This window comes from Opisthocomus hoazin, chromosome 3 (assembly GCF_030867145.1).
Source record: "Opisthocomus hoazin isolate bOpiHoa1 chromosome 3, bOpiHoa1.hap1, whole genome shotgun sequence".
Classification (NCBI taxonomy): Eukaryota; Metazoa; Chordata; class Aves; order Opisthocomiformes; family Opisthocomidae; genus Opisthocomus; species Opisthocomus hoazin.
In genome coordinates, this window is record NC_134416.1 from 22,328,176 (window position 1) to 22,354,427 (window position 26,252).

Below are 26,252 nucleotides of genomic sequence, written 5' to 3' on the forward strand. Positions count from 1 at the left end.
TGGGTCCCATAAAGAACTTCAGGGTTTTACCTAGGGACAAAAAAAGATGAGTAACTTCCTAAGGATGAACACAAGAGTTGAGAGGAATTGCAAAGTCTAAACCCTGTGGTATTTTGAGAATGGCTTTAAGTACCTTTATTGGATTGTCAACCATAAACTTGAAATACAAGTGAATGTATTTTATATTATATGCATGTGCATATATTGTAAAAAAACATTATCAATATCAAGAAACCTAAAAATCTCCTGAAAGATAAGATACAGACAGCAAAACTATAGTCTTCCTTGCATAAATCATAGTGTTCAGGATTTTCCAACTTGTGAAACTGAAATTGGTAATTTTAAGACTATTTTTTACAAAATGATACAGCTAAACAACTTCTTTTGAAACCAAGCTGGTGATAACCATTGTTTTTTGATTACAAGACATGAGATAAAATTCCTCCAGTAATAACGTAATCATATCAGAAGATTTATTTTTAGGTTAATTTAAATGAGTTGGGAAACTTTCAGAAGTTTGCCTGCTAGGAGCCTGTGAGTAATATAGCTGAACAGTGTAGAGATACAGGGCTGAACAGAAACTGCTTTTGTTTAGTTTTACACTCCAAGAAGCTTAGCTAACATAGTCCCTAGTACTGGATGACAGCCCTAAGAAATCTACTTTGGTACTTCCACCAAACTTTAAGAGAATTTCTGAAGTATGTAAAGACAAATGAGGAAGAGAAACAAAAATAAAAGCCATGCAAAGGATAAATTTTTAAAATATAGATGGACATAAATACAATATCCAGATCCCAATTTCAGTGTCGTTTTTGGTACAGACTGGTTTTGGAATGGGGGCCACCTGTAAAACTTGGAATTGTTTGTGAGTTTGGTTTCCAAAATATCACCCACTTCTGTCCCAGTGTGAGTGATTCTAGGATTCCACTTGCGTATAATCGTTAAAATAGACACTCTTCTAGGTCATAAAGCCTACAGAGAGTCAAATATATGCAGAATACCATGGGGACTCATATGTGTCCATTTCAGCCCGTGTCTATGGCTAAATGGATTTGTCACATTGTTTACATATCTTTTAGGCAGGGACAACAATCTTGGCAGCACCTGCCAATAAATTTCTAAAAATGCAGCACTTTCAGACACTAGCCTTTCAATTGAAATGATTGTTCATTGTACTGAAAATTGAAAGTAACTTTTTAAAGATTAAGTAATCTCCAAATTCAGGTAGAGATAAATGCCTGAAACTTTTACTTTTCCCCAACAAAAGACAGAGAAATACAAACATTGAGGTGATTAATTAATCACCATAGAGATATTACATGACTATCTCTAAGACCGTAGAAGTCTTTCACCTGTAGAAGATGAGTTGGATAGAGATCACATCATTATTTGCAAAGGTCATCAAAGATTTTGTGATTATTGTTTTCTTTAAACTGTTCTTTCCTCGTAATACTTTGAATATTATTTGTCTGAGGACAGATAAAGCATTTTGGCACATTGCTGTCACTGTCAAACAACAAATCTGTAACACAGTAACTAGTTTAGTGACAGACTTTCTAAGCTTTCACAGCAGAAAAATTACTTAAGAAAAAGATATGCAGTGCTAAGCAGAGTCACAAAAATATTACTCAAAAAGAAAAGTACAAGGAATACACTACAAATTATGTTAAGCAGTATATGCCGTCATCAAAGAAGAGGATACAAGTTCAAACCACGTAATTCAGAAATTATATTGGTCCAGTGGGAAATAATGCTTTGAACCAAATGTTACAAAATATGTCCAGTCAAATGTCACATATTTTTTTCAAATATTGTCCCTTTTTTTTTTTCCCAGTAGAAGAAAACAGATCCAGAGTGTCTCTTGTGTTAACATTAATTTGCGTAACTTAGGATAGCTGCCCAAGTACTTCTACCCACAGGATAAGGGAATGTAAAAATTCCATGGGAAAGTATATTTAACCATAAAATTATTTTCCGTTTCTTATTTTTTTTATGTTGTCTGACAGACTACGTAATACCACACCTTGTCTAAACTTGTGTACTTCAGACTAATGGAAGAGTAGAGAAAGTTTTGTCATGAATGTCTGGTTTTGTGACCTCCTAGTAGGAGAGAAATGAAGCATTAGCTTCCTTTCGAATGCTGAGAAGAAACAAAGCTTATTTCTTAAAATAATACACATATATGCTAGGAATTTACCTCCCCAGAAGCGCCTATTGAGAGTATGAAGTAAATAACGTGGTTAGAGTGTCTGGCATTTCTGAAAAGGTACAAATTTCCTGGGTTATGGGAAGTTTTCATATTTTAAAAAATTATGCAGGAAAAGTAAGCATGTCCAAAATTTATTTTAATGCAATTCATGCTTTTAAAAGGCATAGCAATTAATTTGTTCAAAACATTAAATAATAAGTAGTCTATTCCACTTCTTAGTCCACAGTTGTTATGATGTTAAAATTTATGCTGAAGTGAAGAGAGTGAGAATAGTGTAAGAACTTGAAAGAAATGACCCAAAGGTTACAGGCACAAGGGAGACTCCATTGACATAGGTAGAATTACCCCAGCAGTGATGCTGACCTGCTTCATTAGAAAGACTTCAAAGAGACCTTATATAATACAAGCTAGTATTCAAAAAAAAAAAAAAAAAAAATCCCAGTGGGAATCCCAGGATAGAATAACAGATACAGGTGTTCTGAAAGGTAATTTTAAAGCTTAGTGTTTGGACTGTGTTCAGAAAGACAGATTTTCTACATTATATTGATTCAGCCATATACTGGAATATGATAATGAGGATATTTAAATCCTCATTAAAATCCCTTTAAATATATTTTAGACAGCAGTGTAGAAGAGTAAGTTTATATGATACAATTCCTGATTACTTTTCTTCTGTGCATGGAAAGAATAATATTGGTACTTATCCATTTTGAGGTGACAGTGTGTTTTGTTTGGTGTCATTCCCCTAAAAATACCTTTTCGTTTCTGAAGCACTTGCCTCCTCTTTGTACCTCATCCTTAATGTTGTTAAGATTTTTTCAGCATGATGAGACATAGCTAGTGAGGCAGAAATCTAGAGTATGGCATATCAGTCACTTCATTATTTTTCTTCTGAAGCATAGAAGCAAACAATAAGAGTTTTGCTAGATGCACAAAAGTTTCTGACCAACTTTGGCTGCAAGCTGGAGGTCTGAGGTCGTTCAGGAGTGTGTTTGAAACATGGTTATAAGAAAAGAATGCATGAATAAAGTGTCAGACATTTTTTTCTTATACCTGTAATTGCATTTTTATTATGAATATATTACAACATACTGCAATGGAGTAACAAAACATGATGCTTTTCATCTATGAACTCCAATTTTTTAAAGTTATTTTTCATAGAATCATAGAATCACAGAATGGTTTGGGTTGGAAGGGATATTACAGATCATCTAGTTCGAAGCCCGTGCCATGGGCAGGGACGCGTTCCCCTGGACCAGGTTGCTCAGAGCTTCATCCAACCTGGCCTTGAACACTTCCAGGGAGGGGCTGTCCACAGCTTCTCTGGGCAACCGGTTCCAGTGCCTCACCACCCTCAGAGTAAAGAACTTCTTTCTTATATTTAATCTAAATCTGCTCTCTTTCAGTTTAAAACCATTACCCCTTGCCCTGTCACTACTTGCCCTTGTAAAGAGTTCCTTTCCAGCTTTCTTGTAGGCCCTGCAATTAGTTGCAAACTAATTTTCTTAATATTATTTAAGAATGAACTAAAAACCACAGACTTGACAAAGTTGCAGTGACCGCATCAGAGCTTTAAACAGAATCTCATTTAATGCACTGAAACCACCTGGTGTTCCACACTTCTCTTATTCTGTCATGAAGTCCTACAAAGATCCCCAGAGATGTCAAAGCAAATAGCGTCGTTTAAGGGTGACAGTATGTGTGTTCATGAATACAGAAAACATCTATTTGCTTAGTTTCTCTCTACTTCCTCCTGCTTTAGAGATTTTATGAGCAAGTGGTTTCATTTTTTTAAGACATCTTAAAGCAGTAGCAGAAATACCTTTAGTTTATAAAGAGATCAGAAAATCTCTGTCAGAAAATGTCCACCTGCAATTCACAAAGCTTACTGTTATGAAGATGCATTCAACTTTTTGATTTGCCTTTTTATTTTGAAAGCTGGGGAAAAAATAAATCTTAATTTTGCACTCAGTGTCACGGAAGAGAGGTCCCCTTACCGTTCGTGGAGCTGGATCCAAATGAGCACAAGAATCCACTGAGGTGGAAAGCACTACAAGTGTTTTCTTCAAAACAGAATTTGTGGTGCCCATATTTTATCCCTATTAACTTGGTCTTGGTCACAGCAGGAGGTCAGTAGTTAATAGTATTGAAAAATGAACACTTTAAGTACATATTTTTACATTTAAGTTCTCGATTGCCAATATTCAAATCAATTACCTACCCTCTTTCATAGCGTATATGTCAGTGCCAAATCCCTCTTCACTATGCTTTGTGAAGATGGTATTATTCACTCACACAAAAGATATTACAGGGGATATCAGGGTGTATAAACTAACAACCAACAACCAAATGTGTCACCCAAATGGCTTGTTAGTTAAAAATCTCTTTGTATGCATACCATTCTTCAGCTGGAAACTCTAAATGCACATTAGGATGCCTGTGTGGAAAAATATAAATCAATTAAACAAATATGGACACTTGAAATATCAAACAAAGCCAGTGGCTTAATCTCTCTTGTAACAGTTCACGAAAGACTTCTTTAGTTCTCATCTCTCAGTGAATGGCTCATTACTCACAAAATCGCCGTCTCAAACAGAAACTACGAAGGAACTATATTGCAGCTGGATAATTGTTTTTATCTCTTTGTAAATGGGCCATAAGGCATTCTATTTCAGCTCACTAATGAGGACCACTTTAAGGTATTCCTAAGCGATGTCTTTCAAACGCGAACTGAATCAAAGTATTATCGTTGTTACCAGTCACTAAGGCTGGATTTATTGGGAAACAAACTTGATAACTGTTGATAATTTATTAGGTAGTAAATAATTATGCCCTGGAGGGGGTGAAAGCTCACCATGTTAACATCGTTTTCCAAGACCAAGTCAATTCCTGCAGCACTACAGGAGGGAAATTCTGCTTGAAGTGATTTATTTAGTAAGTAGTTGGATAGCTTGAGTGCTTTTGCTGTGCAGTTGTTTGCCTTTCTTACTTCAGACTTTTAGATGCTGTGTGGAAGAGCAAAGTAACATTCTGTTAGTTGCTAAAACATTTCTGTATATGTTAATGTGAGGCATCTAATTGGCAACACATTTTTTATTTCCTTTCCACCTTAAAATTAGGGATCTGAAATTCTTATGTGTAATATACCTTAGTGTTCTTAATGAATCTGAGACTGGACTAGACAGACTGACAGACATGGGAAGAGCAGCACCCCTCCTTGAAGTGACACTCTGCCATTGCATTGGGTTTTGGGTGCTTCTTTAGACATAAAAAAATTGTGTGTGTATGTATATATTTACTTATAATGACATAAACTCTGAAGACTTAAATGAAGGCCAGCATTTTCCATTTTAATCATTCAGCAGACAAGCGTGCCTGAGGAAGGAATTCTACCATTCTTTTTTCTCCCACCTTCTAGAATATCCATGTAAGTTCAAGGTAAGCTCCCAATGAAATCTTGAATGAAAGAAGGTACTACTTGCCTATTAATGGTCAAAATGAAAATAGTATTTTTTGAATTATTACAAGGAACAGAAAGGAAATCAGAAAAAATTATAGCGCAGTATATTTCATAATCTGATCAAATACTGTATAAAATATTGGACCCCATGTCTCAAAAAACCCCCAAAACCCAAAACACAAAAAGATGGAAAAAGCTATGAAGGCAGATGATCAAAGATGCGAAATAGCATTCATTAAGCATATCAGAGATACTTCAGGCAGTGTAAAAGGTGATAGAAGGAGAATGCAGAAGGAATCGTACATGTCTTGTAGAGCATGGATGCAGAATTACTGACACTTTCAGCTAAGAATGAAGGGTCACCAGCTAAAATACACTGGTTAAAAACTAACAATGGGAGATGGTCTTTCACATGGTATATGTATGGAGCTCCCCGGTGTGAGACACGTAAATGATTAACATTCATATAGCTTCAAAAAAGCAACTGCAGAAATTCATGTACAGATATTATATCTGGCAGAGGAAGCACTTATGCTGTAAATTCCTGGATATGCTTGCCTGCTCTTCTGCTGTTCTCCAGTCATCTGCTTTGGACATCTGTTCCTACTGAAGACTCTTTTTGAGCCGGGTGTTAGCCCAGCCCTTGCAAAACATTAGGGTCCTCCTGGGGAGGGAAAAGACTAAAGGAAAAAGAAAATAAGGAGAAAATAAGTAAGTTTGAGGGCCCAAGCAAAGACGAAAACAGAAAAGTAGTGACGGTTAAAAGATCAAGTCTGGTGAGGAAGCCCCAGGACTTCTAAGGCCTCTGATGCTGGAGATGGGATACTGGAGAAGCTGGAGCGGCAAAGTAACCTGGTATATCTACTCTCCTGTCTTCATTTGGGATTAATGGGAGCCTTGGCAATAAAGTTTTATAAACTAGAATTTATAATATATAAACCTGATTATGGAGCAATAGTTCCCAGAACAAAAATATTTTATTCCAGTATGTCAAAATGAACTTTTTTATTTCCAGTTTACCGTTGGCCAGCTCTTTTTGTCAGATTCAGAGGAATCTCACAAAGAAATATTACTTTGAAAAGCATTTTGGTGAATGTATACTTTGCTGGAAGGAATATACATGTCCAAACTCCAGTCCTAAACTTTCTCTCACCTCCCTAATAAATAAATGTGAGTACACAATCATACACAATGACTTATCTGAGAAGACTGCTGGACTCCAAGACATCCAGAAGCAGCTTTCCTATTAACATCACCCCCTCTTTTTTTTTTTTTACACTGATTTTCAGACTTTGTGGAGTTGAAAACAAAACATATTATTAATACAGGACGAAATAAAGTTGACATTGGAGAAAGTTTTGAGTCAGGTAGTGGTAGTTTGTCTTTATAATAATTTAAAATTGGGTATTAAGTGCGTATAAGTTCACATTTAAAACTTTTACTTAAGTAGCTGGGTGCATAAAATGTTCCCAGTGTTTTATCAATAATAAGTAACTGCAATATTTTTTTAATTTCATAGCTCTCACTGCATTGTAATATTCTTTTTCACATTGGCTGTATTGGGTGATGATGGCAGATTTAATAAGAGAGGAAAAGCACATAGTATGTATTATGTACCTGAACAGACTAGGATCCAGAAAATGCACTTTTCAGGTCCTTTTTGACAGGCACATGAAAGTGCTCTTACATGGCTATCATTTTAGGTTTTAGGCAACACTGTGGCTATCAGGAGAGCATAACTGGCTTGAGGTCGGCCTCCAAGTTTGTGCCTTTCCCTCTGGTTTGTGTAACACTTGCAGCACAACCATGTTGTCACAGGGTTGTCTTGTTTCAGGGAATAGCTGCACATCACAGCCAGCTATTAGGTTGTAGTTGAATGTTTGTTCTCAAGTGTAGGTTGGTACATGCAAGACTAGGCCACTGAAATAACAGACTGTACCTCTGGCTGTAAGTCAGCAAAAACTGAGTGGCTGTAAGTCTTTGCATATTTTTCCTCGTCAAAACAAAAATAATCTTCACCCTTTCTCTGTCAGATTTGTTTGTGGTTCCTGCTGTTAAGTCTGGGAACATATATACATCTATGGGCCATGTTCCAGGCCTCCTCACTGGGGATATTTGACTGACATCCTTGTGATAACATTGGCAAACTATTCTTGATTTGATTCTTCGCGAGCCAGACACTATTTGCCATCATAACTGGAACTGTGGTAGCGCAGAGCAGCTGCATGCAAATGGCTGGGAAAGAGGTCAGAGATACAAGGTCTCTTACAGAAATGTAGGATTCCCTACCATGTGTCTGGAACAATTACAAGATTAAGGCAATATTTATTTGCAGTCTGGATATAGACAGAAACTGACATTTGGTAGTCCTTGAATGACCCTGTCCTGGAATGTTAAAGCTGTAGGTAAAAGCCATCAATTTACAACCTTCTCATTTTTGATTTTTTAGAAGCTGCTCATCTGGGGAACAGCAATTTTCACCTCAGATGCTTTTGATAGAAGAGCTAAAATTTAAGTAAGTCAATACTGTTTGCCAATAAGATATGGAGAGAGACTTTTCCTTCCTGGCTTCAAAAGCACGAAGAATTTTTTAAGTATTTTGGTATGTATAGTGATTATGAAGTCCTATAGGAAAATTAGATTAATGTAAGCAAAACATTAAAACAATGAAAATACAATAACTGACTAAGACACTACAAAAATCTGCATATCTGTCCAAACAAGTCACTATCACGCAAAAAACCCAACAGCTGCCTTCCTTTTGCTGGCAGTATCACTAAAGGACATAAGATGTTAGGGATTAACTCAGTCTCAAATGATTTCACAAATATGGCAGTTCAGATCTTAAATAATTTAGTAAATTTGAATATAATTTTATTGATTCAATAAACATAATGAACTGCAGTTGAACATTCTTAATTGCTTACAGACAAACTTCACTATTCATTCACTAAAAATCTGACAGATACTTGAAAAGCAATGATATAACCACTTCATTTTCTCAAAAACAATCAGAAATCTCAAGTAAAAAAACCCAAGTATATTATTTTTTAATTTTTTTTTCTAGTAGAGACAAGATTAGGTAATTTTCATACAGCTAGGAAAACAAGATATATATTATGTATTTTAAATTTTGTATTCCTAGAGAAGAACTTTAGATTACTGAATGTTTCAGAAGCTGTTTATTCTTAGTGGTCAGTTTCATATAATCACAAAATCATAGAATAGTTTGTGTTTGAAGGGATCTTCAGCATTCATCTAGTCCACCCCCCCCCCTGCAGTGAGCAAGGACATCTTCAACACAATCAGGTTGCTCAGAGCCCTGTCCAACCTGGCCATGAATGTTTCCAGGGATGGGGCATCTACCACCTCTCGGGGCAACATGTGCCAGTGTTTCACCACCCTCATTATAAAAAAATTTTTTCCTTATATCCAGTCTAAATCTACCCACTTCTAGTTTAAAACCATTACCCTTTATCCTGTTGCAACAGCCCCTGCTAAAAAGCCTGTCTCCATCTTTTCTACAGGCTCCTTTTAAGTACTGATAGGCTGCAATAATGTCTCCCCGGAGCCTCCTCTTCTCCAGGCTGAACAGCCCCAACTCTCTCAGCCTGTCCTCATAGCAGAGGTGCTCCAGCCCTCTGATCATTTTTGTTGCCTCCTCTGGACCCGCTCCAACAGCTCCATGTCTTTCCTGTGCTGAGGGCTCCAGAGCTGGACACAGAACTCCATGTGGGCACTCACCAGAGTGGGGTAGAGGGGCAGAATCACCTCCCTCGACCTGCTGGCCACACTGCTTTTGATGCAGCCCGGGAGACGTTTGGCCTTCTGGGCTGCAAGCTCATATTGTTGGTTCATATCCAGCTTCTCATCTACCAGTACCCCTAAGTTCTTCTTGGCAGGGCTGCTCTCAATCCCTTCATCCCCCAGGCTGTACTGGTACTGGAGATTGCCCTGACCCAGGTGTAGGACCTTGCACTTGGCCTTGCTGAACCTCATGAGGTTCACATGGTACCACTTCTCAAGCTTGTCCAGGTCCCTCCGGATGGCTTCCCATCCCTGAGACACGTTGACTGCACCACTCAGCTTGGTGTCATCAGTCTGCATATCTTTAAACCCGGGCAGAAAAGCAGGCATCCTTCATTTGTGATAGCTGTTAGGAACAAATAATCTCGTTTGTTATTGACTTATTTTCATGACTGATAGCAGAAAAATAGTCTCACTCTACAGAGGCATACACAGCTAACAAGCAGTTAAGAGATTTCCTTGGCTGTTACTCCGGGAAAAGGCCTTATATGTCTGAGGTCTCTCACCTGCAAAATCCAGTAACCATTTCTAAGAAAACTGAAGAGGCTACAGCCTCAGGTGCAGACCTTGGCTTTCTACTGAAGGTTAATACCCTTTTAGTAGGAGTAGCAGAACAGCTGCTCAGCCCTGGCAGTTCACAGCCTCTGGGTTAGCAGAAATCTCGTTGATTTGGGTTTCTGTTCCTCTACAGGGTTGCAGAGCAGTTTCACTGCCAAGGCTGTTGCCTCTACATGGGAGCAGCCATCTGACAGAGCTCTGGGCTGTTATGTACAATACCTGCCGTATTGCCTGGACTCAAATCATCACCTAGGGCATTGAGGAAAAGAAACATCTGAAAGACTGGTAACTGAAGGAAATAATTCATCGAGTAGGGAAACACAGGTAGCATAGCTCAAGGAGAGTTATCAAGCTAAAAATTCACTAAAAGACATTCAGAAGTGCAATGAAGGAAGAAAGTAATTTTGCTTGTTCATTCTCCTTCTGTTCAGGAAAGCAGGATATTCCACATAGACAGCATTGCTTCAAAGAAGCATGACTTCATCACCAGTTTATTCATCCAGAAAAGGCAATCAAAAAACCCTCTAGGGCTCCAAATTTTGGCTAAGCATTCAGGTTTTAAAAATGATAATATTATTTTACTTGACATAGACTTAATTTTTTTTCAGGTATATAAAACTTTGGCATAAGCACTGTATTTGAAAATAGCTAAATTAACATTAGAAATCTGTGTAAAGTCAATTAAGATATTGAAGCTGAAGAAAGAAATGTAATGGCTACGTATTTTATCTTAAAACTACTTTATTTGAGCCTTATTATTTTTTTTTAAATTTATTTACACATTTACCATCTGTGAGACCATGCATCATTCAGGAACTTCACTTGATGTATAAAGGATTCAAGGTCTATGTAATGTTAGAGAAAAAACAGTCTGGAGCTATGGTAGGTAGAAGCGGTTCGGAAATTATATGGAATATTAAGTTAGAAAAACAACAGCAAACTGTAGAAAAAACATATTTTACTCTAAAAGAACATTACTAGTAACATTCCTGAGTACTAATTGTCTGATAACTTTGGACTGTTCTTGCAAATTACAGTCTGATGTATTAAGAAACACTGAACTTTGTGTTGGTCATGTTTAATATACAGTGCTGCAATCTGTAATAATTCAGCTCTTTCATGAGGAGCTGAGCTTTCCTTCCAGTGGGAGCATCAACTCCTGAGAGAGGGATGAGTCACCCAAGGAAAGCCACCTTCTCCTGGCTCCAGTGGATCATTGAACAAAACCCACTGCTGCAAAAGAAGGATATTGAGTTGCTTAGTCTATAGGAAATTAACACATCTGCTGCCTATGTTCTGAGGTGTTTCAGCTGTCTGATATTGAGAGGAAGGATGGAAGGAACTGAGCATAACTATAACATCTATCTGTCCTTGTCACTTTTATCTCTTACATGAACAGCAGTTTTATTGTGTTTTATGTAGTCTTTAAGCATCAATAAAAAAATTATTTCTAGAGAATCTTCCTAGAGATCCATCTCCTTAGAAAAATGTTTTCAAATCTAATTTTAATTACTCTGAAATTAACATCTTACCTGGTTTAAAATTCAAATAATATGAACTTTAGAATATACTTATGAGATTTTTCTCTAACTGTCAGTTGAAAAGGAATCAAATTCAAATTTCCTTTATTGACTCTTAGGTAGTTATTTCCGAGTGGTTGTCAATTAATAACAGTTTAAGAGTTAGATGGAAGTAAGATAATCTCTGTACATATAGAGAAAAAAATATAAGTACTATAAGACTCAAGGAAATGAACACTCTGCCTCTGCACAGCTAAATACATTGTTTAGACAAGAAAGACTGATGTCTGAAGTTGAAACAACAGTATTAGAGAAATTCAGGTCAGGAAGAATGGATCTAATCTAAAGCCCCCTGAAATCAGTGAGAGGCTTTGCTTTAACTCTTCTAGGCTTTGGCTCCAGCCGCAAGTAATTATTCAAGTTGGACTTTGGCCACTGACTCCAACACCATCTGCTTACAGGAAAGTACCATGAAATCTTTAACTAATACAAATCGTGAAGGCCTCAGTTCTGTATCTTATCTAAAAAATGGCACCTTAGAGAGCGCACTGCTGATGTGTACCTTGCTGAGGACCTTTTTCCCTGCCATCTCACAGGGAAGTGTGTCATCTGCTGTGTTGCCTGCACCACCTTTTCCAAATATGACCGAGTTTCAAAACCATTGATTTTACAGTTGAAGCTCATATGCAAGTATGTGAGCCAGGCTTTATTTTTATTGATGGTGTTAGATAAAAAGAATAAATATGCAACAAATACATAGAAAGAGAGAAGTAAAGTGGTTTTTTTTGTTAAAAACAAATTTTAAAAGAACAAAATAAACACATAAAAGAGAAAAAGAATATGACATGTAGAATGCCTACCTAGAGAGCAGGATAGTCTGAGAGTTCGGGATTGGATTTCTCACTGTTTTTCTATTTTCACTTTTTCACAAAATCACTGAGGTGAAATATTTAACCTTTCTCTTCCTCAGTTTCCCTGTCTGTGAAATGGTGTTAATATCAATTGATCTGTCAGGAGTTTGCCATTCTAAAATACTGCCTTGAAATGTTCAAAGTGGAGATAGTATATCAAGCGGAAAATCCTTGGCATTATCGCACACCATCTTATGGCCAGGGTAGTCCCACATGCTGTGCAAGGCCGTTGCTTTTTTACACACCATTGTCACTGAGCACCAGCTTTGCAGCACAGGCCACTTCATTGAGAGTGAATAAGGCGTAGTCCCTTTTGTACCTATAAATCATATTTTCAAGCCAAAAATGAAAAAGATGTGTCTATCAGCAGATGCGAGTATGTCTGGAGGCCAGAAAGATTGTTTCCTTATTGTAGGGATTAATGAAGTGCTGGTCCAGGCCCTGCACGTCACTGAAGGACATGTTTAACTTTGAGAATCTGAGTAGACTGATGGCTTTCCATGGGAATACTGATGTTCTTAAAGTATGTGTTGTTGGAATGAGGTCATAATCCTTCAGTATTGTGTGGGGTCATGCTACTTTTGTTTGTGAAAGTGAAAGAACACTTTCAGATGTTACTCCTTCTACAGGGAATCTCCTGGTTGTTCAAGATTGGGATCCTCAAATATCTCGGCCACCTGGTTTCTCAGCCCAGACTCATATATGTGGTCTGTCTGAAATATACAGGATCAAGACCTGCACTGGTGTTCTGACATTAATTGTTTTCCTGTTCTGAGCCAAAAATAAACCCAATAAATCATGGCTCTAAACAATTGACCTTAGTAGCACTGATTTTTCTTCTTTTTTTTCCTAGTATTGTATGTAGCAACTTTTATGTGTGTAGATATGAAAATCATGAAATAATTCTCTGCCAAGAAAATAAACTTAAGCAAACAGCTGCTTTGCCCCAAGCCTCTAGGCTGCTCAAAAGGCAGTACTTCATGGAGGAAGGGCACAAGTTCTTTTCTTCCAGGGTTCTGCATTGCTGTCTTAGGTTAGCATCTGTCTCAGATCACAACACTGAACACTTGTCCACCTTCATGTGCGATCTCTGGGGCGTTCTGTGGCAACCTCCGGGGTACAGCTTCAGTCAGGGGCAACACCTGCAGCTGCACAGAGCTTTGCACTCAGAAGGAATGTGCTGTGTTCACCTCTCAGTAAACAGGATGCTCTGTTTAGCTACTTACATGACTTATTTCTGCAGGTGCCTACTCTGCCATCTGTCTGATAGTTTCATACTAGTTCTTTAACAGACTTTACCAAATGCACTAACTGTGTAAAGGCCATATCACAGTTCTTACTATGTATGTTTAAAAGGAATACAATGTGCAAAAGTGGACTTCCTTGATACAGAAATGCTGAAGATTGCTGTTCTAACGTATTATCATGGGGTTTTGTTTTGCAGTTTTGCTAAAGAATGCAAAAAAGGAGGAAGAAAAGCCTTTCAGAGACTGTGCTGATGTATACCAATCTGGTTTCAACAAAAGTGGGGTCTACACTATTTACATCAACAACGTGTCAGATCCTAAAAAGGTAAAGTAAATATTTATTTTATTTTCTTATTTGTTAATATGCTGTTTCTCTGGCCTTAAAGGAGCTTTTGGAGCCTTTATTGAAGTTCTCATTCTGCAAAATATTGAACTGGTATAAATAACCTGGGCTACATTCAGTCTTGAAAAAAATACAGTAGAGGGAAGAAAATGACAAACTGTATTATTCCAGACGTCCTTCTTGCTCACTGACAAAGAATCCTTCTTAAGTTCCAGCATACATTCAATAGTACAGTCACTTCCTCCCACTTGGCAAGTTCAGTTGAATCAGAGTATGACTGCAAATAAATCTGCGATAAAGTTCAGAATAGAATTAGTAGAGTGCTATATTGAGGAAGACAACAGGGGGATTATCTGGTAGCACAGGGGAAGAAATAGAAGAATGAGTAGTTTTTAAAGATAAAGATTTGCAAAAATCCTTCTCTTGTAGGGAGCAGGGAAGAGTATTTTTGGCTGCAAAGAACACAACACACTGAATATTAGTACTTTTTGAAATGAGGAAGCAAGTAGAATCCTGTTCTTCTCAAAAAAGTTCTTTGGGAGGTTTTCTTGATGAAAATAAAACATTAGTCTCTAAAGGAGACTGATTTTTTGGAAGGTTTTTGGTGCTAAGATACCTGAGTCAGTTTGAGCTAGGGACATGAGGGGATAACCTAAGCCTAACTTTTACATGGGGGAATGCTGGCTGTCCCTCTGATGGGGCACTGTTGGGAACAGCCCCCAACAAGGCTAAGAGCTGATTACCTGGGAGAGAAAATACAGTGGTCTCCAGAAAGTGAGCCAAACAGGAGGGGGGGAACCTCGTGTGCTTGGAGAATTTATTCTTACTGCAGTAAAACAGTGACCCTGCAAACAGAAAAAGACAATAATAAATATTACCAATGTTATTGTCTGTAGTCATTTTATGACAATATTAAGATACATAAAATTTATTTCTGAACTGAATATGCTTTTATTAGAGGCCTTTGGAAGCCTGTAGATATCAAGATGTTATAGTTTACTAAGAAATTAGAGTTCATTAAACTATGAGTAGATTTGGGGTGGGAGAGTGCTATGGACAAAGATCAATATAACTCTGGTGAATGTGAATGAAAAAATAATTGACATGACATAAAATACATAGACTCCTTTAAGCATTAATGAACAGGACAAGAACAATTAAACAGTTCTGTAGAAGCTGTTCAATTCAAAACAGAGAAGTAACATCAAAGTCCAGATTGCTTATACAAATTGTCAGTGGCTCTTCTTAGCCTTATTAAAGTTCATAAACTATCCCCAGAAACTGAGTTGCCATGAAAAACAGTGGTTACCTGAAAGCACTGTGGCACTGATGCTTCTGGTATATTTACCTTAAACCAGCTTCACTGGTAAGACAAGGACAGTGACATTGTGGAAGCCACCCTGTGTTTCCGCTGTATCCTGTTTGCAGACACTGCGATGAATCAATACAGGCACACAACTCAACTGATACCATTGCATTTTTTTTTCCTGGAGGCTTCCTGTTTTAGCAAGAAATTTGGGGGAGTGGCAGGAGGTGGTGGGAGAGTGTTGAGGACACTTCTGATGCTGCCGCCTCCTTCTGTCTTGCCCTAGCGATAACACAGCAAGAGCTGACCCCATGCACGTGAGGAGTGTGATTGCTGTTACAGATGTCTTTTCAGATATTAAGGTCGTATTAACAGTCTGCAAGGTAGTGCTGTGCAGAGGTAGCTGAACTGACTCCAGCTGAGATAGACAGCTCCAAACTCACATCAGTGCATCACTGTGCCAGGACTAATTAGCCCAGAGGCAGTACCATGCTGACACAGTTAGAGTGCTCTGGGACCCAAGCTAATATGCTTATAGGTACGCCATGGAGATGTACTTACTTGTCTAAAGCCAGCTTAGTTATCAGGGTTACCATAATGCAATGCACAACTCTGACATGTCTTAAGAGACCTAATATATTGTTACCTGCTGTAATACTAGCAGCCACTGGCAACTGTCTCATTTGTAGTAATTTTATGCTTCAGGTCACAAAAATACACTTTCATTTCATTTTATATTTCCTAAGGGATATTTACTAGAATCCTGATATTCAACGGAAAATGTTCCTTTGTCATATATACAAATGTCAGTTCTAGATTTTTGCTGGTTTTACCTTCATATTTTTACAGAAAATTATCCTCTGTACTTATAGCTTCATACCACTTATAAGCCCCATTTTTATATGCTTACAAATTTAGGTTGAGATTTTTCTTTCATGTTCCTAGCTTCAACAGTTCATTAGTTTAGTTCATTAGTCTTCCAACTCTGCATCAAAAAATAGTGGTGAACTTCTGTTTAAAATGGTCTTAATAATGTTCCGTATTTTTGAGATGGGAAGAGAAAAATATAGGCTTAAAGTATGAAGCTAATTAATTGGCTTACTTGGGGGGGAGGGGTGTATGCAATGCCTGATGGTATTGAGAAATGATTGTCCCTAGGCCATAGTGAGAGCAAAGGCAAGAAGAGTCCTCTCAGTCGCCGGCACAGGTGAGGTCAGCTACAGGGGAAGCAGTAGCTGCTGATGAGCAGAGGCGCTGTGGGAGTGAGGTTGTCACCATTTTGGAGATGAAGGAACCAGGTCACCTTTGGGAGCTGAAGTAGGCCATGGGGACTGGTCTGAGTGCATGTAGAACATCCGTACCTCCTCTTGGATCAATGTATTGGACACTTTTACCATCCTCTCTAACGCCCTCAAAAGCATGACTTCTACCAACTTCTGGGTGCATTGCACAGAAAATGTAATGTTATTAATTCCTAGTGAGGCCTATATATCTGGGTCTTAATGGCTCTGCGAAAGCAATTGCCACTATTGCCATGAGTGCAGCCTCACTTCTTCCCCTCTACTTTCTGCCTGTGGACTGCCTACCAAATTGGTGTCGAGGGTCTCTCTGAGCATACTTGCTAGAATTTTAACCCATTAAATGTATGCTAGCCCCAAGTACTGTTGAGACTCTCGTCCCAACATAGTTACCTTCAGGCTTGGTTTCTGCATAGCAGAGACACATTCCTTGAATCTCAAATAGCAGGTCTTGAGCTTGTTGCTGCATGCCAACAGTGTAGAATTGTGATGTCTTAGTGTGCATGCACTAGAAATACAGTATGTGGCAATCCCCCTCCTTTTGTTTGCTTTAAAGCTGGGCTGATTTCTGAATGATTGTTATGAAGTTTATAATGACTTAGATCATAACTAAAATCATAGAATCAGAGGTTGGAAAAGACCTCTAAGATCATCAAGTCCAACCATCCGCCGAACAACACCATGCCTACTAAACCATATCCCGAAGTGCCATATCTACACAATTTTAAACACTACCATGGCTGGTGACTCAACCACCTCCCTGGGCAGCCTATTCCAATGCCTGACCACTCTTTCAGTAAAGAAATTTTTCCTAATATCAAATCTAAACCTCCCCTGATGCAACTTGCCTCTCGTCCTAGTAAAAATATGTATAAATAATGCCATATATGTCTTTTAGTAGCTTGAGTATTTTTACCTGTGCATTTAGGGAAGGGCAAGAGTGCAATCCTTTGGATGCTCTTTTAATCTAAATCAGGTTATTTTGTTGATGGTAAACTCAGAATCTAGAGATGCATACAAATTCAAAGTCACTTTTCTTCATCCTTTTCTTTTCTGGTAGAGGGTTAAATATCAGAACATGCTAAAAGGTGTTTAATGGCTGAGTGTCGTGACCTTGTCTGGGACAGAAGCCAGTCCAGGAGACATTTGTTGGCTAGAGCTATGCACAGTGAACATCTATAATCCACTTGGCCCTCCTGTTAATATGGCAGGTGTTTGTGTCTACCACTGTGGAAAGTGCCAGACCACACAGTGATGGCTAGTGAATAATGTGTTGCTGTAAACCTTTCTTTCACTCTGCAGTTTTCTCTTTTAATCTGCCATATTATTCAGAAAAAATCAAAGTCTTTTTACAGATATTTTGTTATATTTTCATATGAAAAACCCAGCACTTGTTTGTGCGCACCTTTAAAATGAGTAGTCTTAATAGAGTTGAGGATTTAATGCTTTGAAAATTGACAGTGGATTCATGGGTGCTTGAAATGACTTTAAAGGAAAGTAAATCCATCATTTAGAAATTCTCACTGTAAATCAGACTAAAGAAATTAAATCCTGTAGATAAATGTTTTGACTCACACTGACTTCCCTGAAGGAGGAACACGGCCAAAATATTTGTCTAGCAAATTGTGGGTTTTCTTGTGGTTATCCTAAATCAAGTTCACATGTTTGCACTGTTCAGTATTCTGTTTCCTTCCTGTACCTACACAGGGGCTTCACTTGGCATGTCTGGAACAAATTAAAACAAAAGCACTTGCACAGGATTACTATGACAATTCTTATGAGTAGGAAAGATATGGAGTTGCTTTGCCTGAGACTGGAATATGGTTCTCTAGTCAGCTGAGGGCCCAATTTTTATTTAACTGAATTGGATAGTAACCTTTGATTTGGCAGATCAACTTAAAGGTTTAAATTACCTTCCAGCGCTGAATGGATTGACTCTGCCTTGTTGATGCAAATGCCAAAAGCTAAGCTGATTGGTGGTGACACCTCTTCAACCCTCTTACATATTGACATCTTACTTAAAAAGAGGAATAAAACTATTCAAGAGCACAAACAAATGAAATTTAGGATAATTGCAGTACCAGTATGGCACGGGTGAGTACATGGAAATGAAAATCAGGAACACTTGCTTGAAAGAGTAGCACTGAGAAGCTTAGATGGATCTTAAAATCAACTGTCATACAAAAATAGGAAGAGAAATGAAGACTATCGCCGCATAACAAGAAAAGTGATTGAATAATCAGTATTTGCCAGTTTTTATAATTTATCTTCTATATTTTTAAAAGGACAATGTAAGAGGAGTGAAAAATAAATGAAAATTAAATATCCATTTTGGTTATTGTATGGATTATTTAAGATTATTAAAGGATTTCTGTTGATGCAACAGTCTAACATCAAGCTTCAGCAAAACTGTAAAAATTTTGAATTACCCTTAATGTACAGAATGTCAATATCCAAGTTAGAATTTCATTAGTGTGATAATGGCAGAGTATGATCTTACAGGTTTGATATACGTCTTAACTTCTTAGCTTGTCCCACAGACCTCTGTTCTTGACCGCCTGTTCCTATCTATGTTCTGTGTCAGCCATAAGGCAACTTTGACTGAGATCAGCTGTTTCTGTTTCGGGACACTGTCTGGCACATTGTAGGTAACATTGCATTACAAAGCAAACCAGAATAATCAAATCTGTGCTACATTTTAAACTCCCTGACTGGGTGTTTTCTGTAAGAATTCCTGAAGATTCTTTCTTAGACAGAATAACACTGCTAAAAGCTATCGGAAACATTATTATAACTGAAAAAAATACTAGTTTTTTTTAAGAGAAAGGGAGTTGTTTGGGGAGCACTGCAGAGAAAACAGAAAAGCAGCATTGAGGGAATGTGAAGAGGAAAGCTGAGAATTCAGAGGGGTATGATGGGGAGATGTTCTTGGGTAATGTGCTGAAAGAACAGGAGACATTACTGAGACAATTACACTGAACGCAAGGACAGCTCCAGTTGTAATCAAACGATTAAGGATACTGTCAAGGGCATAGGGCATGAATCCATAGGAAAACAGGCTTTTTCAGTTCTGCTATTCACAAATCTTTTTTCTTCCCCAAAGATGACAGAATTCCAATGCAAGTTTGTTTTATTGTATTTTTGGGGTTTTTTTGTTTATTTGTTTTATTACTGCATAGGTCTTTTGCAATATGGAAATTGCTGGAGGAGGATGGACAGTTATACAGCACCGAGAAGATGGGAGTCTGGATTTTCAAAAAAGCTGGAAAGAATACAAAATGGTAAGGTGAAAAATGTAGAATAGCTGTACAGCTGTACAGTTCATAGAAGTGTTAGATTTCAAATAGTACTACTTCCTATTATCTTAAACAGATAGTTCTGCCTATAGTGGTGTGGTGTAGTCCTGCAGTCTTTTATGATCTACCTTTTGTCATGTCTTTTACTTTTGAAAATTGCAATATTCTTTTTACTCAATTACTTATTATCTCCTATGACTTAGAGTTTCTTTCAGATCAGTTACTGAGATTACAAAGAGGTCATGCTCAGGCGTATGCACCAAAGGATACTACTGTCTGTCCCTCTGAAGTTTTGACTTTGTGTGGTGCTAAGGGGTAATAGGCATATGATGATGTTCCTAATGCAGGGATATTTTTGATTGAAGGGAACTCCTTCAGAACTTGGAGCGTCTCAGATAGGAATGATAATTTTTACTGGGGTTATCCCAAGTAATACAACACCTCTGCCAATCAAGCCAATGTACTGGAAATGTTGATACTTCAAATAGGATTAAAAGAAAATAAATAACTTACCAAATTACAGATGACATTACTTTAGCAGGCTATTTTCCCTTTGCCAACTCAAAAAAAAAATATTCCAATCTAAATAACTTTTGAGTTTTTTCATTTGCTGTCTGATCAAACTTTCTGGTGGAGCTCCGTTCTCTGAGTCCCTGAGGACTGGCTTGGATTTCAGTGACATTCCCAGTGAAGTTTTCAGAACTGTGTTGCCAGCCTGGAGTAGGAAATTCTTTTTTCCAACAGTTTTCAAAGAACACTAAATGAAGAGAGCATTTAAAATGTTTAAAAAAGCAAGCAAGCTCAGTCCAGTAAAAATTTCCATGTGGAAAAGTTCTGTTACAGATCTTACCATTTCAGAAATAAATGCAATATCAGATTATTTAACCAAAATGTCATTTGGGATTTTATAGATGCTTTCTTTTCAATATCTTTATATTACTTGAAATATATGGTTACTTAAAAATATATGGGTAAAAAGTAACGATTTGGGTCAGACTTCTGCTACTATGGATAACCAGAGGAAGTAATCTGTTTCACAGTATATGTGAAGTAACAGTAATATTAATAATATGACAAATAGATATTTTTGAATGGATTTTCAAAACTCAAAACTTTTTTTTAATTCATAGAGGTAGAAAATTAAATCCTTTGGGGAGTTTAAATTTAGCATGAAACTTGAAAACTGTTTAACTCTGTTTTGGTTCAGAGTCTAATAAAATAGAAAACATCAATTTGAGGGAACCAAAATTTGAAGATTGTACCGGTTCTACTTATGAGGAAATTAGAATTTGTATATGCAACCTAAGTCATTCTCCACATATGGGCTGTTGCAATTTATATATACCATATGAATTATTGAGGTGTACTCGGTTTTACTCTTCTGTGTTTTTTCTTAGACCATCTAATAAAAAATGCCCTTCTCTATAAAGTTTTCCCATGTGGCCTTTTTTTCATATATATCCCTTCACTTAGTCAAACATTTTCCTAGGATTTTCCTTTACAACGGTGTGAGCCTGTTCAGTACTGGATTATGTTAGTTTTGTCTAGTTCAGGCAATCTGAATTAATTTTTCTTCTCTTTAGCAATGCTGTAGTCATCTAAGAGATCATTTACTTATACAAAAAAAAGAAAACCTGTTTTGTAATTTTACTAATACCTATCCTATAAGGAAGTCATGAGAAAAGATGGAATTTAGGCTTGTCTCTGCTTCTATGAACGGTTTCACCAAAGTAACTAGCTTAGGCTGCCTTCTGTGATTATCCTAGATGACCAAATGTTGGATGACAAATGCAGGTGGATGCGTGGTGGACTACTGGAATATGTAGCAGTGTCTGAGCTTCAAGGCAAGGGCACCACTGCCGTAATTCCCTCAATGTTCAGAGAGGGTGTGCAGTGTCTATTGGGTCACATCCCATCTCCTTCCTGACACTCTGGTGTTTCTTCCAATGGAAACCAGGTAGCGTGGTGGAGGACACAATGGTACTTGGTCTTGGTGTAGTTGAACTTAATATGTATTCTCTCACCCCTTAGTACAGATACTGTTTTCCAGATTTACTAAGACATTCTTGTTGTGTTTGTATCTCACTAGGGCCCCAAATCTAACAGAAATAAACAATATCATAATAATATAATAACAGAAATAATAATAGGCCTCTGGGATTTCTTTTAGTTTCAATGCATTTAGTTCTTTCTGGAAAAGAATTTGGAAAACTGTTGAAGCTTTTCAGTTACAAGCAAGTACTGATTGCCGACTTCTGAGCTGGACAGGGACTCAGGCCACCAACCTACAGTACTGCTAGTGCTCACACAAGTTGTTGGCTGTTCCAGCTGTAGGAGTCCATTGCACATTTTCTCTGACTCTAAGCTGAGATCCTTACAGCAGGTAACTTGGAAAGGGTGCACATGGAGTATTCTCTGCAAAGGTGAGTCACAGCACTGCTGGGCTACAGAAGTAACCTGACATCAACTCACCCTGCAGACAAACTGTGAGGAAATCATTGTCTTTGATTGAATTTCATGCTGGTGCCTTCATCTTACATGGAAGTACTTCAGTTTCTGTTCAATATATTGTCCAGACACCAACACATGGAATGGGTTAAGAGAAAGATAAAGTAGCCATAAATCTTTTGAAAGTAGGAGATATACAACTCCATTCGTACATAAATTGCCTCAAAGTCAGTGATACTACAGTAATAGTGGTACTAACTTTTTCTCGTTCTTTAGGTTCCATTTCCACTGGTGTGCAATCTCAACCCTGGAAAATAGTTACACTTTCTTTGGTATCTAAAACAATATCTAAAGAATACAGAACCTTTTATGCAGATTTATTGTTATGCAATCTGATTATGTCAACTCCTTACTTAGTGGCATATGAGCTTACCAGTATTATTCAGTTTTGTTATTATTCTTATGCTGTGCAGTGTAATTTGTGTCTTTACTTCTAAGAATTCATTTCTGACTATGAAATCTCTTGGGCCATTTCGGTTTTGTACATTTAGTACTAACTGGAAGAAATTCAGAGGAAATCTTGTGAGTTTGTCCTCCCATACTTTTCTTATCAGTATCCACTACATTTGTTCTTTCACATTTTGCAATGGATTTTCCATTATACTCTTTATTGCTTATCAGAAAAATATGAAGTGGAGCAACAAGTAATTTCTTTAACAACAGCAGCTAAGATCGTCCTGAAGCATGTTTCAACCATTTTTCACATTCCTTGCCTGAGGAGGGAATGTAAAGCCCTGTCAGAGTTTTGACCTCTAGAAGTAGAATATGATTTTAAAAACTATTGCTTACCATCTGCAAAGCTGAGCTGCTTTTAGAACGGGGGTTTACACAAGCTTACTTCCTAAGACACATTTTCTGTCATTTATTAGGCAGTCACTAGTCATAATCAAATACAAGCAAATTATTAGCTCATGTGCTAACTTGGCTATCAAGACTTCTTGCTCAAATTCCAACTTTTCAGTTCTTGGATGAATGCACCTTTCCTAGTCACCGTCTCCACTTTTGCCAAATTAGGTGACAGAGTATTGGACTCCCTAATCTCTAGCCTTTTAGCATGTCTAGTTTATTAATTCCCATTAATTTCACACAAGTTATTCCACACCCAATAACCCAATATTCACTATCAGTTTCCTAGGGGGGGTTCTTGGAGGTCAAATCTACTGGTGAGTTCCTCAGAACTTTAAAATTATTCTTCCTTCCTTCCTTCCTTCCTTCCTTCCTTCCTTCCTTCCTTCCTTCCTTCCTTCCTTCCTTCCTTCCTTCCTTCCTTCCTTCCTTCCTTCCTTCCTTCCTTCCTTCCTTCCTTCTTTCCTTCCTTCCTTCCTTCCTTCCTTCCTTCCTTCCTTCCTTCCTTCCTTCCTTCCTTCCTTCCTTCCTTCCTTCCTTCCTTCCTTCCTTCCTTTCTTTTCTTTCTTTTCTTTCTTTTCTTCCCTTCTTCCCTTCTTCCCTTCTTTCTTTCTTCCCTTCTTCCCTTCTTTCTTTCTTTCTTTCCTTCTTTCCTTCTTCTCTTCCTGTCTGTCTGTCTGTCTGTCTGTCTGTCATTGGAGGAAAACTCTCAATAAGTATTTGAAATTGTGTGCCTTGATCAGCCCACAATAATCTTTTTCCTAGCAAGTTTTTTTCACTGCATGTTAGTATTTAATTGTACTGCATGCCTTTATTGCTACAACATTGCTATGTTCCGTTCTCTGATGAAAGCAAGCTATCACTTTTTTAATCATTCATATTGTCATGAGCTAGATTAGGATCACTTGTACATATTAGACTCACAGCTGAATTTCTAGGCTTTATGACAACCACCTCCTATCTTCCTGACCAGCAGCTGTTTTTTCTTTTGGTTCTTTGAGGCAAAAATTATGTTCAGTGGTAAATTCCATACCCCCTTGATCTCATGTTCCTGATAAACATCTGAGAGTCCAACATCAGTTCAGTGCCTAAAACAAGTCTGCTGCCAACTTATCTCAGAAGTCATCACTAGTATTTGTGTGTGCCTAAAAAGCACATCTACAAAAACACTTCCATTTCTGTTGGAGTTTCATGTTTTTCTGTTCCCTTTAAAGCTATTGGGTCAAATTGATGGCTAGATCCATATTGCCAATATGATACGATGCCACAGCAGGATAATTTATACTCTGCCAATGTCTTGAACTCTGCAGCACACCGAGAGCCGGACCACAGAGATAGTTACCAGAACTTTCTCAGGAAGTATTTGTGGATGCAGTTCTAGTGGACATTTACATTACATTATCTAGAATAATCTGACTATGAATAATGTAACAAGTCTGGTGATCCATGTCTTCTGCTTACCTAAATGGCAGCTGAATACCTCTTTGGGCTGTAAGTCATAGATTTCCTTCTAGGCATGATGATTTTCACCCTTTTTTATATACTTCCTATAGTTTAGCTCTGTGAGTAAGCTCAAGTTTGGGCATAAGTCCCAGCCATTTCCTGGAAGACCTTCTAGTTTATGACAGTCAGGTTGCTGGTCACCTCAAGTTTTCACCTTACCAGCTGTATTTGGGCGTCTAGAACTCCCTGATTTGTTCATAATGAGAGCTACCATTCCAACAAAGACTTTATTTCTTAGCACCATCTTTCAGTTAATTCTGAAAACTTCCAGATATTACTTACATTCAATTTTTATTTGCAAAGTGTCCAGCTCCTGTTTTAGATATGGTCTCCTCCTTCCTTTTGTGGTCTCCATCTGTTTTAAGTCTTATTTTAATGTCTTTTGTGAAAGTTTCAGTTCCAGTTTTCAGTTTTGTTATCATTCTTTCTGCCCACTTTTCCTGTCTCTAAACTCTGACATTTTTTTTTTTCCATATTGCTTCAGTAGCAATACAAACTTGCACAGTTTTTCTTTTTCAAAATAGAACCTCACCAAAATTAGGATTGTGTTTGACCTGAACAATGAGGCAAAAACTCAAGCAGTTGTACTGTTCCCTTTTGGAACATTAACGGATAATGGATATTTCTCTGATGCAGTTTTGTCCATTTGCAAAGAGGGTGCAGATTCTTTTTTCTCCCTGAACACTTGGAAGAATTAATCAACTACAGACAGAGCTCCAGCTCCTTCCAGTCACATTAGATTATATGTTCATCACTTTATTGTTCAAGTGAGAGGTTAACTATATAAAAAACTATGCACAAGGCACATTTTTAAATTGTTTCTGTAAGCTTCATGATTCTTGTTCCACTATTTTAGTGGAAAACAACTTCAGATGTGTTTTTTTTAAAAACAAATATTACATAAACCATATGGCTTGGCTAAGGAGAATGTTCTTGACAGAAAAAATAAATTTCCTCATGATATGAATGCTCATATTGTGGAAATAATATCTTTTGCAATTCTCAGTTTTGTTAAAGCTAGCTATTCTGAATTAATTTTAAATCCTTTTCTGGATTATAAGTAATTAAGCTATATTATGCATTGATTTAGACACAGAAATCTTACACTTCTTGGATTCACAGTAGTCTGTGAATGTAGTTCAGCATTCACAGTACATTTGTTGTATTCCTGTGTTCTCTAAAAGAGAGCTCAAATGCTACCAAACAGCTCTGAATATCGTAATACTGCTCTTTCTGTGAGTATTCCACATTAAATGGATTTTTCAAAAGCTCAGTTTTTGGATCTTCATTCATGCTAAATTTTTGCCTTTAGACTAAAGAAAAGAGATTGTTGAGAGCTTAAAACTATATTCCACTGCAAGTGTATGATGCAGCTCCCTGGGTTCACAGGATGTCAAGTAATGAGATGGCCATTGAAGCTAACTTCACCTAACTTCTGTT

General features: G+C 37.5%; 1 protein-coding gene across 2 annotated transcripts in view; it reads left to right on the top strand.

Moving 5' to 3' along the window:
• The window catches only part of ANGPT1 (angiopoietin 1), a 172,930-nt gene that overhangs the window by 98,689 nt on the left and 47,989 nt on the right, over positions 1-26,252 (top strand). For both annotated transcript variants that reach the window (XM_075415679.1, XM_075415680.1), the window contains exons 5-6: positions 13,910-14,037; positions 19,839-19,940. In XM_075415679.1, coding sequence (XP_075271794.1) covers positions 13,910-14,037; positions 19,839-19,940 — 230 coding nt within the window. The remainder of the gene's footprint in view (positions 1-13,909; positions 14,038-19,838; positions 19,941-26,252) is intronic.